The 14,251-nt window shown below is 39.0% G+C and overlaps 1 protein-coding gene across 4 annotated transcripts in view; it reads left to right on the forward strand.

Moving 5' to 3' along the window:
• The window catches only part of LOC112668798 (programmed cell death 6 interacting protein), an 87,901-nt gene that overhangs the window by 63,931 nt on the left and 9,719 nt on the right, over positions 1 to 14,251 (forward strand). For all 4 annotated transcript variants that reach the window (XM_025461408.3, XM_025461407.3, XM_049099589.1 and 1 more), the window contains 3 exons: positions 6,723 to 6,971; positions 7,318 to 7,452; positions 9,051 to 9,145. In XM_025461408.3, coding sequence (XP_025317193.1) covers positions 6,723 to 6,971; positions 7,318 to 7,452; positions 9,051 to 9,145 — 479 coding nt within the window. The remainder of the gene's footprint in view (positions 1 to 6,722; positions 6,972 to 7,317; positions 7,453 to 9,050; positions 9,146 to 14,251) is intronic.

The raw sequence follows: 14,251 nt of genomic DNA on the forward strand, positions 1-14,251 counted from the left end.
TTTATCTTTGTGTATGGTGAAAGAGAGTGGTCTGGTTTCATTCTTCTGCATGTGGATGTCCAATTTTCCCAGCACCATTTATTGAAGGGACTGTCTTCCTTCCAGTGGACAGTCTTTCCTCCTTTATCGAATATTAGTTGGCCATAAAGTTCAGGGTCCACTTCTGGGTTCTCTATTCTGTTCCATTGATCTATGTGTCTGTTTTTGTGCCAGTACCACACTGTCTTGATGACCACATCTTTGTAGTACAACCTGAAATCTGGCATTGTGATGCCCCCAGATATGGTTTTCTTTTTTAAAATTCCCCTGGCTATTCGGGGTCTTTTCAAATTCCACACAAATCTTAAAATAATTTGTTCTAACTCTCTGAAGAAAGTCCATGGTATTTTGATAGGAATTGCATTAAACGTCTAAATTGCCCTGGGTAACATTGACATTTTCCCAATATTAATTCTGCCAATCCATGAGCATGGAATATTTTTCCATCTCTTTGTGTCTTCCTCAATTTTTTTCAGAAGTCTTCTATAGTTTTTAGGGTATTCATCCTTTACCTCTTTGGTTAGGTTTATTCTTAGGTATCTTATGCTTTTGGGTGCAATTGTAAATGGGATTGACTCCTTAATTTCTCTTTCTTCAGTCTCATTGTTAGTGTATAGAAATGCCACTGACTTCTGGGCATTGATTTTGTACCCTGCCACACTGCAAAATTGTTTTATGAGTTCTAGCAATCTTGGGGTGGAGGCTTTTGGGTTTTCTATGTAGATTATCATGTCATCGGTGAAGAGGGAGAGTTTGACTTCTTCTTTGCCAATTCGAATGCCTTTAATGTCTTTTTGTTGTCTGATTGCTGAGGCTAGGACTTCCAGTACTATGTTGAATAGCAGTGGTGAGAGTGGACATCCCTGTCTTGTTCCTGATCTTGGGGGAAAGACTCCCAGTGCTTCCCCATTGAGAATTATATTTGCTGTGGGCTTTTGGTAGATGGCTTTTAAGATGTTGAGGAATGTTCCCTCTATCCCTACACTGAAGAGTTTTGATCAGGAATGGATGCTGTATTTTGTCAAATGCTTTCTCTGCATCTAATGAGAGAATCATATGGTTCTTGATTTTTCTCTTGCTGATACGATGAATCACATTGATTGTTTTACGAATGTTGAACCAGCCTTGTGTCCCGGGGATAAATCCTACTTGGTCATGGTGAATAATTTTCTTAATGTACTGTTGGATCCTATTGGCTAGTATCTTGTTGAGAATTTTTGCATCCATGTTCATCAGGGATATTGGTCTGTAATTCTCCTTTTTGGTGGGGTCTTTGTCTGGTTTTGGAATTAAGGTGATGCTGGCCTCATAGAACGAATTTGGAAGTACTCCATCTCTTTCTATCTTTCCAAACAGCTTTAGGATAATAGGTATGGTTTCTTCTTTAAACGTTTGATAGAATTCCCCTGGGAAGCCATCTGACCCTGGACTTTTGTGTCTTGGGAGGTTTTTGATGACTGCTTTGATTTCCTCCCTGATTATTGGCCTGTTAAGGTTTTCTATTTCTTCCTGTTCCTGTTTTGGTAGTTTGTGGCTTTCCAGGAATGCGTCCATTTCTCCTAGATTGCCTAATTTATTGGCGTATAGCTGTTCATAATATGTTTTTAAAATCGTTTGTATTTCCTTGGTGTTGGTAGTGATCTCTCCTTTCTCATTCATGATTTTATTAATTTGAGTCTTCTCTCTCTTCTTTTTAATAAGGCTGGCTAATGGTTTACCTATCTTATTAATTCTTTCAAAGAACCAACTCCTGGTTTTGTTTATCTGTTCCACAATTCTTCTGGTCGCGATTTCGTTGAGTTCTGCTCGAATCTTTATTACCTCTCTTCTTCTGCTGGGTGTAGGATCTATTTGCTGTTTTTTCTCTAGCTCCTTTATGTGTAAGGTTAGCTTTTGTATTTGAGTTCTTTCCAGTTTTTGGATGGATGCTTGTGTTGCGATGTATTTCCCCCTTAGGACTGCTTTTGCTGCATCCCAAAGATTTTGAACGGTTGTATCTTCATTCTCATTAGTTTCCATGAATCTTTTTAATTCTTCCTTAATTTCCTGGTTGACCCTTTCATCTTTTAGTAGGATGGTCCTTAACCTTCATGTGTTTGAAGTCCTTCCAAACTTCTTGTTGTGATTTAGTTCTAATTTCAAGGCATTATGGTCTGAGAATATGCAGGGGACAATCCCAATCTTTTGGTATCGGTTCAGACCCGATTTGTGACCCAGTATGTGGTCTATTCTGGAGAAAGTTCCATGTGCACTTGAGAAGAATGTGTATTCAGTTGAGTTTGGATGTAAAGTTCTGTAGATATCTGTGAAATCCATCTGGTCCAGTGTATCATTTAAAGCTCTCGTTTCTTTGGAGATGTTGTATTTAGAAGACCTATTGAGAGTAGAAAGTGCTAGACTGAAGTCACCAAGTATAATTGTATTATTATCTAAGTATGCCTTAACTTTGGTTATTAATTGCTTGATATATTTGGCAGCTCCCACATTCGGGGCATACATATTGAGGTTTGTTAAGTCCTCTTGTTGGATAGATCCTTTAAGTATGATATAGTGTCCCTCTTTATCTCTCACTACAGCCTTTGGGGTAAATTTTAGTTTATCTGATATAAGGATGGCTACCCCTGCTTTCTTTTGAGGGCCATTTGAATGGTAAATGGTTCTCCAACCTTTTATTTTCAGGCTGTAGGTGTCCTTCTGTCTAAAACGAGTCTCTTGTAGACAGCAAATAGATGGGTCCTGCTTTTTTATCTAGTCTGAAACCCTGCGCCTTTTGATGGGGTCATTAAGCCTGTTCACGTTCAGAGTTACTATTGAAAGATATGAGTTTAGTGTCATCATGATATCTATTCAGTCCTTGTTTTTGTGGATTGTTCCACTGGACTTAAAGGGGAATTTTAAGAGTCCCCCTTAAAATTTCTTGCAGAGCTGGTTTGGAGGTCACATATTCTTTCAGTTCCTGCCTGTCTTGGAAGCTCTTTGTCTCTCCTTCCGTTCTGAATGAGAGCCTTGCTGGATAAAGTATTCTTGGTTGCATGTTCTTCTCATTTAGGACCCTGAATATATCCTGCCAGCCCTTTCTGGCCTGCCAGGTCTCTGTGGAGAGGTCTGCTGTTACCCTAATACTCCTCCCCATAAAAGTCAGGGATTTCTTGTCTCTTTCTGCTTTAAGGATCTTCTCTTTATCTTTGGAATTTGCAAGTTTTACTATTAAATGTCGAAGTGCTGAGCGGTTTTTATTGATTTTAGGGGGGGATCTCTCTATTTCCTCGATCTGAATGCCTGTTTCCCTTCCCAGATTAGGAAAGTTTTCAGCTATGATTTGTTCAAATACATATTGTGGCCCTCTGTCCCTTTCGGTGCCCTCGGGAACCCCAATTAAACGTAGGTTTTTCTTCCTCAGGCTGTCGTTTATTTCCCTTATTCTATCTTCATGGTCTTTTAATTGTTTGTCTCTTTTTTCTCAGTTTCCCTCTTTGCTATCAACTTGTCTTCTATGTCACTCACTCGTTCTTCCACCTCGTTAACCCTCGTCGTTAGGACTTCTAGTTTGGATTGCATCTCTTTCAATTGATTTTTAATTTCTGCCTGATTGGATCTAAATTCTGCAGTCATGAAGTCTCTTGAGTCCTTTATGCTTTTTTCTAGAGCCACCAGTAGCTGTATAATAGTGCTTCTGAATTGACTTTCTGACATTGAATTGTAATCCAAATTTTGTAACTGTGGGAGAGAGGACGGTTTCTGATTCTTTCTTTTGAGTGAGGTTTTCCTTCTAGTCATTTTGCTCAGTGCAGAGTGGCCAAAAACAAGTTGTATTGGGAAAAGGAGAAAAAGAGAGGAGAGAAAGAAAAAGAAAAGAGAAAAAGAAAAAAGAAAAAAAGGAAGAAAAAAAAAGAAAAATAGAAAAAGAAAGCAAAAAGAAAAGGGTGGGGGAAGCAAACAGAAATCAAAAAGCAAATAAAAAAAAACCCAAAAAAACAAACAAAAAAAACCCCCCAAAAACACGCGGGGAGTACCTTCTGATTCTGTATATTTTAAGTCCCTTGACTTCCCCTGGAACTTGTCCGTCTAGCTGGTCTTCTGGGGGAGGGGCCTGTTGTGCTGATTTTCAGGTGTTAGCACTTGGGGGAGCTGCTCTGCCCCCTGCCTGGTGCAGGGCTCAGTGGGGGTTGTTTACCCTGTGAGGCCCCAGGAGGAACAACCCCAGTGGCAGGGCCAACTCTAGAGCCCCGGATTCAGCTCCCGCAGTAACTCCAGAGCTCTCCTCCGTCTGCAGGGCCTGGAGGCTCCGGGCGGGGCCGCTGATCTGCTCAGCTCGGGGCAGGAGTGTCCTTGCTGTCCTGGGCCCTCCTGGCCTCTGCCTGCCCCGGGGGAGGCCGGATCCTGGGCTGTGTCCCGGCGCCCTGTGCTTGGGGCCTGTGCTGATGGATTTGCGCTCCCGCCCCGCAGCCCCCTCCGCGGAGCCGCCGCCCGAGCCCCTCCGAGCTGCTCCGGGTCCCGCCGTGCGCGCTGCAGCCCTTAGGGAGCTCGGCACACTCTCCCAGGGCGCAGGTGTCTGTTAGTGTCCCAGGGAGCCCGAGGGCACCCCCCCGCCCTCCTGGGGTCCTGCTCTAACTCCCTGCGGGCGTCTTTCCGCCCGGGAAGATTGGTGAAGCTCCTGCTTCTCTGGGATGGAGCTCTCCTGTCCTGGGGACATTCGCCCCAGCCTTAGCCCCCCGGCCTTAGCCCGGCTCCTCGCGGGGGCCCCTCCTCCTTGGAGGCCTTTTGTTTCTTTATTTCTTTTTCCCCGTCTTCCTACCTTGATAGAAGCTGAACTCTTCTCACTGTAGCATTCCAGCTGGTCTCTCTTTAAATGTCAGTCCGAATTCGTAGATTTTCAGGATGATTTGAAGGTTATCTAGGTAATTTGTTGGGGACGGGTGATTTGGGGACCCTACTCTTCCGCCATCTTGCCCCTCCCTCCTAATTTTGTGTTTTGAATGTGTAAAAATTCATGATTCAAAAGGTGCATGCAGAGAAATCTCATCTCTGTTCTTTCCATCTTGTTCCCATCCACTCTCTATAAGCAACCTTATTTATTAGTTTCTGGTTTTGTCTTTAGTGTTTTTCCTTTTGTAAAAAATACATATGCCTACATATATACATAATATATTATGTGTGCATGTCTGTTTCTGATTTCCTTTCTCTCTTACTCAGAATGCAATATGCTATATGTAGCTTTTGCACCTTTTATTTTCATTTAATGATCTATCTTGGAAGTCATTTGGAAACAAGATTTTGATGTACATTGTTGAACATCAGATTCCACTAGATCCCTGAAGCAGACTTGCCATCTCCATCTAGGTGTGATTTTTTTCTCTTCTTCCTTCTGTTGAGAGGGTCTGGGGCTTGAGGCTTCTGGACCTGTAGGAGTCACAGTTCTTTCCACTACACTGGATGTTAAAAGGTGGTAAATTTAAGATAGGACACTTAGCAGATATGGGTGGTAAACAGGCCAAAATTTGGAAGAAATTTTAGATTTTTCCTCAGGTCTTTAGTTTTCTCAAAGGAAGACTTTCCAAAGGACAGAAATGCTTAAAAACAGGCAGTGGATGGGGATATCCATTGGATTTGGAAATGCCACAGTAAGAAGATAGATGTAGATGGAGTTCATGGGTGTCCCCTTCTTCCTTTGTGTTTCCCATCAGCTTACCTTCTCGAGCATCATCAGGGGAAAGCACAGTACAGAGATTGGAGTTGCTGTTCTCCCTGGTGGTCCTAGCAAAAGTGCAGAGACGTGAGTGTGAAAGGGGGCAGCTTGTGAGTGGCATTGGAGGGCACTTGGGCACTGTAACACTGTTACTCTACAGGGTTGTTTATGAATCATGTGGGTGTTAGAGACTGCCTGGGCTGAATCAGATGCAAAACTCTTAATGAGTTTTGTACAAGAGATGTACAAGAAGAGATGAAGAGATGTACAAGAGCTCTTTTCTCTCTTCCTCTCCCAGTGTATAAAATAAACACATACCTTATAGCTTTTTATCTGTATCTCTGGCTCTTTTTCTTTCTCTAAGATGCTCGCTCCATATATAACTGCATCTCTGTTTCTATCCACATGTTTGTCTCTGTATCTCTCTCCTTCAGTCTCTCCATGTGTCTCTTTAGTTGGGAAAAATAAGGTATCTCCTTAGTTCACAAAAATATATGTTCTTCTACCTTGAAGCCATGACAGGGACATGGTATATAGTATAGAGTGGTTAAGAGATTGATTTTTGGAGTTAGGCTGACTTAGATCTCAGATTTTGCTTCTGCTCCTTTAGTAGCGGTGTAACCTTAGGCATAACTTAACTTTTCTGAGACCCAGTTTCTGCATCTGTGGAGTAGAAGTAATAAATACATACCTGCTGGGATATTGGAAGGATTATATTAAATTATATTTGTGAAGTGTTTAGGATAGTCCCTGGCACATAGTAAATCATTGTGCTTGCTACTGTTATCATAATTGCTGCCTGCTGTTCCAAGCTGAGTTCACTAAAGGTATAATGACTGTATCTAAGTAAACCTGATGTACAATTGATGCTTGGCTCTCTGAGAAATCATCTGACCCTAAGTGAACCTTTGTATATAATTCGCTTCTGGAAATTGGCTTCTGGGTTTTTTTGGGCAATTGAATGAAGGGATTTTTGTATTTTATTTTAACTGTTTAGGTTGTAAATGTCTTAAAATCCTTATTGACAAATCTCGATGAAGTAAAGAAGGAAAGAGAAGGGCTGGAGAATGACCTGAAATCAGTGAATTTTGACATGACAAGCAAATTTTTGACTGCTTTGGCTCAAGATGGTGTCATAAATGAGGAAGCTCTTTCTGTCACTGAACTGGATCGAATCTATGGAGGTCTTACAACTAAAGTCCAAGAATCTCTAAAGAAACAGGAAGAACTTCTTAAAAATGTTCAGGTAAAATTTATATGCTTTAGTAAGATTTATGTTTAAATCACAGGAAGGATAAACCTGGACTAAATACCTGTTTAGGAGTTTGTTTTTTGTAAGTGCTACATATTAATAGAAATCTAATCATTATTGGTTATGTTTTGTTACCTGCTGAATTTGTGGTATTTTTACTTTCAGAAAAGGTTTAAAGTACTGTGTTACCACTAAAGAATATTATATTCTGTAAATTTCAACTAATTTCAGCATGTAACCATATATGATTTTTGTATATAGTTAGAAAAGTATCAAAAATATTGTGAACTCTATTAATTTGGTAAATAAATGTAAATACAAAGATCTTTCTTTTAACAAGGTCTCACACCAAGAATTTTCAAAAATGAAGCAATCTAATAATGAAGCTAACTTAAGAGAAGAAGTTTTGAAGAATTTAGCTACCGCATATGACAACTTTGTTGAACTTGTAGCTAATTTGAAGGAGGGCACAAAGGTATGAAGTACAAAAAAAAAATAGTTAAGCAGTACAGCTGGGAAAATACGGTTTGAGAAGTTAATGTTTCTAGTTGGACATTATTCTTGAACTTTCTAGTTTTAATGACTTTTGCTTCTGAGAGGCTTGTTATAAGTGAGAGAAAGCCTATGAAGGTGGTGATATTTCATGGGGCTGTTTGAAGAATGAATTGTATATTTTACCAGGCAGAAAGAGGGTATAGGAATTTCAGGTAAAGAAAACTCGTATAGAGATGTCAGAAGCTAGTGACACTTTTTGGGGGGAAAGAAAAGAAAGAAAGTTGACTAATAAAAAAATTTTTTAAAAAGATTTTATTTATTTGAGAGGGAAGAGAGCTTGCTCAAGTGAAGCAGTGGGGAGGGGCTTATGGGAGGGGCAGGAAGAAGGACAAGCAGACTCTGTGCTGAGCATAGAGCCCAACATGGGGCATCTGACAGCCCTGACATCATGACCTGAGCTGAAATCAAGAGTCAGATGCTTAATCGACTGAACCACCCAGGCACCATAGAAATTGAGTTATTTGAGTGGATTATGAGGGAACGGGAGTAGTCAAAGCTGATCTGTGATGGGGAAGAGAGGAGAGGGTATATAGCCTTTATACTCTGTGCTGATGGTGCTAATGGATAATGGTAGACTTGTGATCTGCCCGAGTCTCAGGGTGCTTACTAAATTGTTAATTATTTTTTGCCTTTCCTTAATAGCTTGGGGGAATGGTTATATTTGTTTTTACCATTGACTTTGCTTTTGAGGGAACAAGTGATTTTTAAGTTTTTCAGATACATGATACCTTGTGTTTCAACTCTATAATGATTATTGAATAAAGTCATCTTGATACAAATACAGTAGATATAACGTAAAAGCTCTGAAGAGCGGGTAGAAATACTACAAAGCCTTGGAAATAGAAGAATAAGACACTTATTTTATTTTATTAATTTATTATTTTATTGAGATTTTATTTATTTACTCATGAGAGACAGAGAGAGAGGCAGAAACACAGGCAGAGGGAGAAGCACGCTCCATGCAGGGAGCCCAGTGTGGGACTCGATCCTGGGACCCTGGGACCATGCCCTGAGCCAAAGGCAGAAGCCCAACCACTGAGCCACCCAGGCATCCCTAAGACACCATTTTAATTTGATTTAAAACGCTTTGTTGAAATAGATAAGCTGAGAAAACTCTTCAGAGAGCCTTTGGAAGTACTTCTGAGGGTTTCTGAAGTGATGCTTGTATTTCTGAAGTGAACGTGCAAATCTAATCCTTTCACTTAATAGATTTCATGTCCTTATTAAGTAATTGACTTTTCTTTAGCGATTGAGAGCATACTCATGATCATGAAACTTACAATTTGTTCCACTTAATTTTTGATGACAAGTGTTCTCTAAAAATGATTTATTTTTATTTTTTTAGGAATATTAGATCATATTTAATATAAAGTTGAACCTCCATAGTATGACTGTCTCCTAAAGAGGATTTTAGTTCCTTAGCTTTAGTCGTGATTAACAAATGAGCTTTAGATTGTGTTCCTCTTTAGATTAAAAAATTGTTCTGGTTTATTACTTGTATTTCTTCTTTGCTTACAGTTTTACAATGAGCTGACTGAAATCTTGGTCAGATTCCAGAACAAATGCAGTGATATAGTGTTTGCACGGAAGACAGAAAGAGATGAACTCTTAAAGTAAGTTTATTTTGTGTATCAAATTGTAGAGTACTTTTCTTTTGAAAAGTTGTTCGTGGAGACTTTGGGTGATGAACTTAGCAGTATGAGGTAGGAATTTCCTTCCTTTCCTCCTGGACATTTCCAAAGCAATAAGCAAGCTGCATGATCTGAGAATAAACAAAAAGGAGTAGAAACTTTAGGTGTCGGAAGCACACTGATGTTACAGAAATGATAACATGTCAGTTCAGGATATCAGATCTCAGAAATAGCAATAAACATAAGTAGTTTACTTTGAAATAGAAAATAGGTTCCTTACATATAAAACTGAAGGTACGGAATATTGAGTAGACACGGTGAATAGCTTAGAAAACATCAGCTTATTGCCCTTCTGAAGGAGCCTGCTGAGAAAGCTGGACCAGATAGGGCTCATTCCATGCTGAGTGACCAGTAGAGTTGACACAGCATTGGTACAGAGATACAGTATTCTTAAAAATGGTGAAAAAAATGAACCAAATTTTAATAAAACCTAATAGAATGGAGAATATTCACCAGAATAACATCACAGAACAGATGAAAATTCTGAATGGATATTTCATCATGAATTAAAATAAAAAGGGTTAGGAAGCAACCACCCTCAGGAATATGATACACAGAAATGCCAGAGCCAAAAAGATGGTGAGGAGATAGGACATGATAAAATGTGAAGTGTCAGGTTTCAGGAAACAAGTAGAAGAGAGAAGAACAAAACCATCACTAATACAAGATGAAATGGGAAGGAGCAAAAAGGAGAATAGACAGTGAAGAAGATACAGGAACACAAAGATTAGAAAAGAGGAAATCAAAGAAAATAAAGCCAAAGCAAAAAAAAAAAAATTTTAAAAAAGATTAGCGAGATGATGGACAAGGAAGATTCAAATATATGCAAAATTGAATTCCCCTGAAAGAAGAGAAACCAAAACCATGAACAGAAGAAATATTTAACAGTATTACTCAAGAATATTTTCCTAAAATAAGCAAAGGCTTGTTGAAAAGATATATTTTATGGTCAGGAAAAATGAATAAGAACTGTCAACACGAAGGCGTATTATTAGCCTTAAAAGATAATGGCAGAATCCTTTTAGGCAATTGGGCAAAAAGATGAAGTCCATTTATGAAAAGGTGAAAAGTTTAGGTTCATAGCACTGCATGCTAGAGGAGAGAGGAGTGATCGCTATTGGAGCTCAAGGGAAGCAAGTAAGAGCCAAGGATTTTATATCCAGTCAGACTGTCCTGCACGTGTATACAGAACCATATGCTCATTAGTCATGAAAGGGAAGAACTCAAGACTCTTCTATTCACAAGTCTTTCTTGAGCCCCGCAGCTAACCCAACCGTTATTCACCTCTGTTCACATTTAAACTGTTCTTCATAGAAGTTGTTGGAGAAATTATCAAAGAGCTACCTCTCTCCACCTCCTAAGAAAGAGCAGTGTTGTTTTTACAGTTTTTCTACTAAACCTTTAAAAAGCAAATAAAGTGCTTTTCATTTTTTATTTTTATTTTTATTTTTATTTAATTTTTTTTATTTATTTATGATAGTCACACACACAGAGAGAGAGAGAGAGAGAGAGAGAGGCAGAGACATAGGCAGAGGGAGAAGCAGGCTCCATGCACCGGGAGCCCGACGTGGGATTCGATCCCGGGTCTCCAGGATCGCGCCCTGGGCCAAAGGCAGGTGCCAAACCGCTGCGCCACCCAGGGATCCCCTCAAAGTGCTTTTTAAATGATTTCTGAGGTTTAAAAAAACCCCTCCAAATTTAGTCTTGTTATGATTACTCTTGTTATAGTTATGGTAAAGAAGAAAGGTACAGAACAGTATAAAGTATGCTTTTTTTGTGTAAAAAGGGAGAAACTAAAATATACATTTGAATTGGCTTATTTTTATGTCAGGAAGCTCTGGTCAGTTTCATAAGGAAGAATAGTGTGGATCTGGGGGTGTGAGTGGTGGAGTGGGAACTTGCAGATAAGAGTCTTTCACTCACTTTTTAGTTTTTGAAGCAAGTGAACACATTACCTTTTCAGAAAGTTATGTGAAATTAAAGAATTAATGGGACTTCATCTGTTTTTATAGCCTCATCCAAGTCTGATTTTTATTTTTCTGACTCTACAGTCGAATTTTCAGATACATTCCCTGCTGCCCATCTTAAAAAAAAAAAAAAAAAAGCTATAGGACCTTTTGCTCAAGCTTCATCTTAAAGAGAAGTCTGGTTTGTAAAACAAAGATGGATCTGGCTCAGATGCAAGCAGGGTGAGGGGCTTGGAGCAAGACCTTTTGCCCCCTTTCCTTTCCTTCATCCAGATAAGCAGCTGCCATTGAGATGACTGTATAGGACCGTTAAATTCTGTAGCTCAGGACCAAGTGAGAGCCAAAAAAGATTTCTTAGTTTAGATTAGAGGTTGGCAAACTACACTGTCCAGGTCAAGTCAAGCCCTCTGCTTATTTTTGTAAAGTTTTACCGGAACACATCCATGTTCTTCATGTTTTACGTATTTTCTATGGCTAGCTTTGCACTAACAGCAGCATTCTTGTGTGTGTGACAGAGTCCTTATATTCTGTGAAGCCGAAAATACTTGCTGTCTGGCTCTCTACACAAAAAGTTTTGCCAACCCCTCGTTGGAATCATTTTGTTGTCCATGATAATATACTTTCTAGTTGTATGTACTGTTAGTTTCTCCACTTAAATCTTCAGTGTATTATAGGCTAACATACCTGTTTTTAGAATTGTGTAGTGTAATAGGAGTTCATGGCTTAGGAAGAAATTTGGGGATATTTTCATTTTCAAATATTTCATAATTCATATCTCTAGCTTGAAAATTAGGTTGTTACTATTTGCATGTGTATTTCTATATTTATACTATGAACAAAATCAGTTCTGAGATAGTCATCTACTTGTCAAGTGGTTTTAGCTTGGTGATGAAAAGGTAAATGAAGGATGGGAAAGTAGGCTGAATAGACATAACATTAGCTTTTAAAAATCTGAGGGTTTATTTTGTTAAAATCACTCTTAATACTGAGGGCCTAAGTTCCTTAAAGCATGTTTATTGAGTATTAAAAACACAACAAAAGTATACATAAGCGTACATCTTACTGAACTTTCACAAACTGAATACAGCAATGATCAATTCACAGAACATTCTCAGCACCACAGGAGCATCATCCATGCAGTCATTACCTACTTTCCCCAGGGCAACCATTGTTCTTACTCTGAGAATGTAGATGAGTTTCTCCTATTCTGCACTGTATATTAGTGGAATCACATGTACTCTTTTGTAACTAGTCTACAGTCAGCATTGTGTTCGTGAGACTCATCCATACAGTTGTGTGTAGTTGTATATCTTTAGTTCTCTTTTTTTTATCTTTAATTTTCATATTTGGGCATATTTCATTGTGTGAATATGCCATGAGCTACATATATATTCTACTGTTGTTATTGGAGTAGTACGTAGTTTTGGCCACTATATTATGACTAGTGTGAGCATGAATGTTCTAAAACATTAATCTTCAGTTTTGCTGGTAAAAGAAGAGAAACAAACCAAATGTCCAGGGCTGATGAAATAAATAAAGCTTCATCTGTGTAGTGAAAGTACTATGCAGCAACATACGCCATTTAAAATTTCCAGTAGCCACATTTTAAAAGCCAAATAGGTAAAGTTAATTTCAAAAATATATTTTGTTTAGGCTGGTAATACCCAAAATATTATAATTTAAGCATATAATTATAAAAATTATATATGAGATATTTTACCTTTTTTCAGACTAAGTCTTGGAAATTTGGTGTGTAATTTCCCCTTACAGTATGTCTCAGTTCACACTGGCCATATTTCATGTGTTTAATAGCCACATGGACTAGTTCTAGATCCTGAGCAGATACATGTGGTGCTGTTAGGTGAGATTTTTTTTTTTTCATAATTCAACTTTTATTTGGTAGCTCAATGAATAAAAGAATGTACACGTATCATGAGAAAAGATCAAGGAGAGAAGACGTGGTTACGAGAAAGGAAGCAATAAATGTCTCTTTACAGTAAGACAAGACACCAGAGGGATGGTTCATATGCCATTACAGCAAACCCAACTTGCCGTTTACACACCAGCCACTTCCCTCTAGAAAATTATTATTCTGGAACTTTCAAGAGGTTTGCAGAATGGGGGTAAAATGTAGCTAAAGCAGGAGACTAACAAGTACATTTTACAAGCCTTCAAAAGGACCAAAGTTTCCTAATTCTCACATTTTTGGTCATCATAAAATCTTTGAACACATCCTCAGTATGAGATCTTTGGTCACACTCCTCACAGGTAATGTTTAAACATTAACTCAATCTTTCTCTCCTTTTTTTCTTTTTTGTCTTGCACATCTTGGTAACTTATTTTCAATTTCTTTTTTTACCATGAATACCTCATTGGTGCATTAATCCCTCACTAGTGTATTTTTCTTGGTTGAAAGTCATTTTCAGAGTGTTATGAATCTCCCCACCACCACCGAAGTCATGGGGCTGTGACCCCTTTCCTGGGGAAGCTAAGTGCCATTGAACCTAGAAAACTAACTCTCCTTTCCAAGTCCTTCCCTCCTCTGACCAAGACCCCAGACTCGCCTCTCTGGAGCTTTCTTTCCTGATCACTACGCACCCACACCAGGGGGTACACTTTCCTCAGTTGTTAACTGGGACAAAAGAGAGGGAACCACTGGGAAAAAGAAGACTTTGATGGATGTCCCTGCTGCTTTCCTGCTGGTCTGCGGAATGGGAAGAGTAAGATACCCCTGCTTCTACATATCCCTCCCTCATTTTCCCATCCCAGGATAGATATAGAATTTCTTTGATATTTATAATATATATATATGTACACACACACCTGGTAACGCAGAGAGGAAAAAAATAGAATCCATAACAATAATAAAAAAAATTATTTCTGGTTTAAAAATGATCTGGTTCCCTCCAGGGCGAGCAATTGCACAAATGTCCACTGAGTCTGGTCCAGAGGTTGAGGAGGGGGAAGGTCTTAAAAGGTTGCTACCCCAGTCTCAGGGCCCCAACTCTCTGACTCCCCAACCCCGCTGCATTTTATGAAACGCTCCTCATCCTCTTGGAAT

The sequence above is a fragment of the Canis lupus genome, chromosome 23, assembly GCF_003254725.2.
Source record: "Canis lupus dingo isolate Sandy chromosome 23, ASM325472v2, whole genome shotgun sequence".
NCBI lineage: Eukaryota > Metazoa > Chordata > Mammalia > Carnivora > Canidae > Canis > Canis lupus.